Source organism: Ylistrum balloti, unplaced genomic scaffold (genome assembly GCF_031769215.1).
Source record: "Ylistrum balloti isolate Yb309-2 unplaced genomic scaffold, AGI_CSIRO_Ybal_v1 Utg370392, whole genome shotgun sequence".
In the NCBI taxonomy this organism is placed as follows: domain Eukaryota; kingdom Metazoa; phylum Mollusca; class Bivalvia; order Pectinida; family Pectinidae; genus Ylistrum; species Ylistrum balloti.
In genome coordinates, this window is record NW_026782271.1 from 517,672 (window position 1) to 524,944 (window position 7,273).

A 7,273-nucleotide genomic window follows, 5' to 3' on the forward strand; every position below is an offset into this window, starting at 1 on the left:
TATGGATGAAGAAAAGAAACCTGACAAATGGAGAAATAAAATATGAAGTGGATATCTGAACATCAGATCCAGACTATTATGTATTTCCAAACAGCCATTTTGTCCAGGTGTATCATATGCTTTATTGTAGATTATTGTTAACAATATGAATTTCCTCGTTATGGAGCTCAGGTAATTCATGCGATATCAACAGCTACATGTATGATGTCTTTTAATATCTGTGTATGACTGATTATCAACCAAGATGTCCATTTATGGACCTTGTCTAATCTAGACTTATCTAAACTGATCAAATAATTTCGTCTAAAAGAATTGATATCTTCAAATCCTACAATGCAGTTTTCAACTGATCTTTTCCCAACTTGATTTTAATGGTCACAGCATTAAATGTGCATGAATAGAATTTTGATTCCACAACTCCGAGACAACTTCTTTCCTTTTGTTTTTTTCAGCATTTTAATCTTGTCTGAAAATTTCTTCTCTCAATTCATCCTTTAATGACCATAGATTTTGGTAAGTTATAGCCTGAACAAATATGAAGACAAATTTCTGTAAAGTTTAGTGTGCTTTATCATAAACACATAACTCTATTTCCCTCTGATGTAATTTGGTGGGGCATGTTGTGGAAGGACTTGTTGTCCTTCATTCTTCTCAGCATCTTTAATCAAACGGGGATCCTTTCTGTAAGTTTTCAACAGATAATTGTCTCATTGAGAGAAGTTCTCATAACAGATAATTAATATGACATACTGTATGTATTAAGTCCAGGTACAAATATGCATTACAACTTGCTCAGAAGTCAGATTTCTACAGACATTGACAGGATAATTTAACTGAACAGAAATATAGTTGGATGTGTTTTATTACAAGGCCTGACTTAATGTCAGATTCACACTAAATTTTTTTGAACTTCTCTGACCTGGCTCAAAAGAATTTGTTTCATCTGTTAGGTTTCAACTGCTCACATCTGGTTGTCACAAATATTTTCAGAGTTTCTTGTTTAAAGTTAAAGCAACCATTTCAAAATGAAAAATCTAGGCGCAGTCTTACAAGTTCTCCAAAAAATTCTGTTTCATCAGCAGTGAAATTGGGACAAAGAGGGACTTAATGAATCTGAGCAAGATTTGTACAGTATTTCTCAATGATTCTTTCATGTAAAAACTGATTGGAAAATTGATACGGACAGAGAATGATTATTTTCAATTGTCAGGATTTTATATGTACCTCTAGAGAAGTACAAGATTAATTTTTCTTCCATGTAGGTGGGAAGTTATCGATATTTCAACATTCAATTGACCATCTTGGGATTTTTTTTCCCCTGAGTAACTTTATTACCATTTTAGGACAAGGACATGATATCTTTATTTCAAATTTCATATTTAAGTTCTCATTTGTCCATTTGCATGATCAACATTGGGACTGCCCAAAATTTAAAATGACAGAATTGTAAAGTTTGTTCTTGATATACACAAATGTCTTTACTGCTTGTTGAAGATGAGCTCAAATTATTTGACCTAAGAGACCTTGACTATAGGTCAAGGCCAATCATTTGAATAAATTTGGTTGCCTTTCATCTACTAACGTTAAAGAACCACTATCAACCGCCTGGGCCATTTTATTATTGAGCACAAGTCGTCTTAAGATTTTGACCCCTGTGAAGTTGTTCAGAAAGAGAGAATATCAACACCCTAGGCATTTTGGTTCTCGAAAAGAAGTTGTTTTAAAGAGTTTAACTTGACACTTGAGACCTTGAAAGTAGGTGACAAGTGTGTAATCTTTCCAATCAAATGACTTCTTCTCAATAACCAGAAGTCTCAGGGTACTGATATTGGGCCTGTCACATGATGGGATGAGGATGAACCAAATTTGTTAATATGAATGACCTTCTGCCAATTGTGAAAAAGTCATTTGAATTAAAAGTTTACGCACGGTGGACAACGTACGAAACATGATGGCTATCGGTCATCCTGACACTTCCGGTCGGATGACCTAAATACATATATATATAATATAGATTGCATCTAAATTTCAAGCGAACAAGTGCATTTTCCAGTTAGCATCTTTTATTCTTGAATACAACATGTGTTTCACGATAGTTCATTTACTATTCACAGAATGATTGAATATTTTTTAAGAAAGACAGCAAATCAACAAGGGGTGTACAGTTCTGTAAGTAGGGCACTTGTATCTATTCAGCTTATTCAACTTTAAGACTTATTGATAGATTTTTCTACGACTCTTGCTTGTATGCACAAAAAAATACCAAAAAGCATTTACTTTTTTTGGCTAGTGATCGGGAAAAGGTCTGTGGTTGAATAATTACAAACAGAAATTGTTCATCTCGAAATCATTTACAGCCATACTGTGCATTTTAATTTTGTGTTGAATTATAACTAGAGTAGAAAGACAAGAATATCTAAACTCAGTGATTTATAATACACCTAGACTTAATCTTGCAAACAATTGTCTATAGTGATGCTCGTTTACACATCTTTTGAAGTTGAATGACATAATGTAAGGATACTCTGTTCCATTACTGCCTGTAGAAATGATCCTTTGTTTGTGGTGGCAGTTTCAATACACCTAGTCTTTTAAATATGCCTTTCGCATCATATTGTGATAAAATAAAAAAAATGATAATCAACTTCAATTTCTTTGAAACAGCAGATGATAAATATATTTATTCATAATTGTCAGTAAAAATTATTAATCGAAACTTTTACTTCAGTTCACAGATACAGTGAACACAGCTATGCTCTAGCTATTCATAGAAGAGTATTGCATGTTCAACATATGTTATAAGCCTGTAACTTATATGCTTCAGAAGCAGGGCATTCCAATCCTGTTGGAGCTAGGTTGTGAAATTACAGAATTGTACACCCCCCACCATTTTATATATTGATCCCACCTTTAACTGTTTGCAGTTATGTTGCTCTTCCAGTATAAATGTTCCAATCATCATCATCACTGCTTAAAATTATTCAAGATCAAGAAAACATGACAATTTGTCTAGCAACAAATGTTAGCTTCATCAGGTATACAAGAAAGGTAAACAGTTACCATAATTGGTAAATGATATATTATAATGCTACATATATATGTTTAGAAGATATAACCTTTAGCTTTGTCTTCTCCGAGTTTATAATGTGTATCAATATACATAATGTATAACAGCCAATAGCATCAATCCAGTATAAAATACAACTTCCAATGTTGACATCAGCAAAGCATGACAATCATAACAGATTGTTTGGCCTGTTTGTAATGTCAATGCATTTGTTGTACTATACATTGTTCGTCTGAACACTGATCCAAATCAAGAGCGATCTTCATCTTCTCGCAGATACACATTTCATCCAGTTCTTCCTTGTCAAATAATTGAAGTGCATCGCTGACTGAAAGAGTTTGAGTAACAGCATTCAAAGTGGCGGCATGCACCATTTTTTCTTTCATCTTTGCATCATTAGGTACCCTAGAAAAATTAAAAAAGGAAAAAAATATAATTCTTGCATACAACTTCATATGCAGTTAGCAGTCTTTTTTGTAAACAAATTAATTCAAACTATTTGAGAAAGTATTTCATTTCTTCTTTTCAGCCAAAATTTTGCATAGCTTCTTTTTTTTGTACAAAATGTTCACATGCAAGGTTGACAGGTCATGTTATATTCCAGCATGCAACGTTTCAGTCCATTTCCACTATATTTGGCTCACCTGGCCCTTACAATACCTGTGTAACTTGTCAAAAAGAAAACACCTGGATTTAAGAATCAAGGGCACTCAGCCACCACCTTGAAAGTGGGTTAAGATTATTCATTTCAACAAACTTCGTAAACCTTCATCCGTGCATGCTACAGGCCAAATATCATCATTCTGGGTGTTCTGGTTATTCAGAGGATGTTTGAAGTAACAAACTTTGGTCAGTGCCATGTCCTGATCATTTCATGTAAGTTTTGACTCAATGAGACATGTAGAAATTGAGAAGAAGTTGGAAATGTTTACGACGGACGACGTACACCGGACAAAAGGCATCGCATTAGGTCATCAGACCCTAAAAACTTATGCAGTAATAAAATTGCAACCCCAGCAGAACATTTTCTGAACAGCATACCCCACTTGTGTATTTACCCAAAACCCATAATAAATTCTTTGACCCAGTGACCTTTTAGTTCTGGATTTCCTAATGCTCTTTATTTAGAAGGTTTGGCTGGGAGTACTCCCTCAGTCCAAACTGACCAAGTCATTACAAGGAGCTCTTAAAAGGTACAGTACAACAGGAATATCTCCACAAGATTTTGCATAAAGTGCTTAATCAGGAAGACACAGCTTTTGCAATTAACAAAATTTCCTTTTAATAACGAGGTATGGAATCGAAAGATGAACACCGGCATTTGTACCCTGTTTGAACTGTGTTAGTTTGCTAAAATGTATGAATGTCATCGGTAATCTGGTTACTAGTTACAAGGTAGGTTTGCATGCAGCCTAGCTGAAAAAGTACTATGACCACCAACACATCTAATATAACTGCTGCATTTGACACGTCCATGCCTATCATTATTACATATTTCCAATACAGCCAAATATATCACACTACAGCAAAATCAGTTAAGTTATAGTCTCATCATCACCATGACTGTCAAGTATTGCTTTATGGGATGATAGTATGTCAACATATCTGTCTTTTAAATGCACATACCTATCATGCCATGGCATCACAACGATAAATATGTGAATGAGTGCTCACAATCATAAAATATAATGGGTTGTGAAATTATATACAACTTGATAAATAATTTAACCTATTCCATTTCCCGCTGATTATGATGCAATGATTGGGTCACAAAAATAATGATAAAGAAGAGCTTTTCTAGAAAAAGATAAATTCCCATGTTTATATTTAGCTGTCGAGATACACAGCACATGCGATATCTCGCATTTTTTTCTCTCAAATTTATAATTATGCAACATATAACAGTATAAAATATAACTGCTAAGAACATTAAATAAGTTATTCTTGAAATTATTTGTTTAAGTCATCGCTCCTAGAGATTTTAATTAATTTCATCTCGCATTTCTTTGTTCTTGCAAGCTCTATTATGTCCAACACAAAGGCAACATCGTTGCATATGGCTTTTTGTTCTGAATATTATACACGACACAATTCTCAAACCATGATTTTTACATGACAATAGTCTAATTCTGAAATGAAGTTACAGCCGTTTCACTGTAAAGTAACATTTCAGCTGACCTAATTCTGCTGTGTCAGTGCGAGGGAAGACATTACACGTTTGTTTCGGGTTATGGAGACGGAACCAGGAAAATATAAAGGGAAAATCTCCGCTACAACAGACTGTAGACGAATTTATTACATTGAAAAACTTACGGGTAATATGTTACTTACCATGATATGAAAATTACTTTTTCTATCGTTTTCCCTTCTTTGTCCTTACGACCGGCGAAATCGACAGCACCGTACAGGCACTTCTCACTATAATCCTCTTTGATACACCTAACAAAATTCTCAAAGAATTTCTTTTTATCCTCACAATCAATCGTTTTTTCTTTCTCAACGATAACTTCTTTAAACCCGTCTCCACTGAGCTTGAATAAACAGTATTGTAATGTGTGATTCTTCTTCAGCTTATTAAAAGTTTCGACGCACTTGTCGTTCATCTTAACTCCGGACGCCATGTTGGAGATATGAGGTGTGTCGGTACAGCTTCCGCGTCACGTGTTTTACAGTTCGAAGTTCAAATTCCATATATGTACATTTTGCAAGACGACGCGTGACTCACACGGGAACTGACGAGTCCCTACGTTGTATGTACCGCTTACATGCAAAGCATGAAATACTTGAGGGCAATCTCACCCATAGTGCATTGCGGTACTACAAACACATTGAGACTATGAAGGAGCGACAACTCTGATAATGATTGAATTCAGGGTAGAGACGATATGACCTCTGAGAAAATGTTAAAATATGCGAACTGGGATGTAGACCTACTTCAGAGATTTCATCGGAGGTCGTCATGTTTTGTTCACTAAGCCGTGTTTGTAAAGTCCCAATCTCTTTAGAGACAATTTACAAAATAATCAAGCAAACAAGGTCCGGTGAAGCCCGCTATTTCATATATATATTAAATTCCTACTGAAGTCCTGTCTGTTCACAATGTGATTGGCCAAAATCTTACTAGTAATTCCCGGCGTCCGTTTAGTTGTGCGCTGTGTTGACTTGAGATTAGCATCGACCGGCCTTACCTGAACAGTCGAGACTAGTGAGAGAACAAAAAAAAAGAGTTCCTGGTTAAGGACTAATGGGATGCTTTAATAAGTCTCCATTGTTTAACAATAATTAAAGACACATTTGTTACACACTTTTCCCGGTATACGTAACAATGAATACAACGTCTTATTTGGCCGCTGTGTTATGTCAGGGACGTATATATCACATCATATATACGTCTGCATAATGTCTGATTTGTTTTTTAAACGAATAACAAGTACAGCAGTTCCTGTAAAAAAAAAATACCTTGGACAGATCGTCCCACATTAATACTGTTCTTATTGGGAAAAAATCAAATTGTATAATTAAGACTCGGAAATATATTACATTTGTCCTCTGCTGCAAGTGATATACGATTCTGTCATTCACTCCTGGATAGTACATCCGGGATCCCATTAGAGATGCGTATTTTGTTAGCAAATAGTACAGAGGGAACTGCGTTCCTCTGACTTCATATCGCCTTTTATACTTTCATTATTTGTTTCACACCCCCAGAGGCTCTCTAGGGTTTACTTGTTGGTTTTCACTGTTCGTGTAAATACTTTTTACATTTCTGAACACTGCGCGTCTCGGCATATTTTCACGTTTTCTTGTGAGGAGGGGCTCCCTCTCGGCCGCCATCTTGGAAAAACATAAAATCGTGAGTGAATTTGATTTTGATGGGGACATTCTCAACAATATGGAGCCCGTTACACGAAAAAAAACCAACAAAAAAAGGCGACAAAGGCAAAAAATCCAATGTTTCACATAACACTGGCGGGAAGCCTTCTTCCTCAATTGGGGTATTAGTGTCAAGTTTCAAGGGGTGCAGTATGGTCCTTTACATTATAGGTCTCTCGAGGAAGATAAAATTATTGCACTTAAAGTTGCACATGGTAGTTATATGGCTCAGATGTCACTTTCACCACAGAGTAAAGTAGACCTAGAATGGTGGGTGAATAATGTACATACCACCCTAAGCCCTATTTCCCATGGTACACCCACTGTCATCCT

General features: G+C 35.5%; 1 protein-coding gene across 1 annotated transcript; it reads right to left on the reverse strand.

The window, feature by feature from the left end:
* Positions 1–2,045: 2,045 nt before the first annotated feature.
* Positions 2,046–5,703, reverse strand: LOC132554296 (cofilin-4-like). The gene is made up of 2 exons (XM_060218601.1): positions 5,399–5,703; positions 2,046–3,472 (listed from the first exon to the last, which is right to left on the reverse strand). Exons 1-2 carry the CDS (start codon positions 5,686–5,688, stop codon positions 3,268–3,270), a joined length of 495 nt encoding a protein of 164 aa, XP_060074584.1. The 5' UTR covers positions 5,689–5,703; the 3' UTR covers positions 2,046–3,267.
* Positions 5,704–7,273: the final 1,570 nt, after the last annotated feature.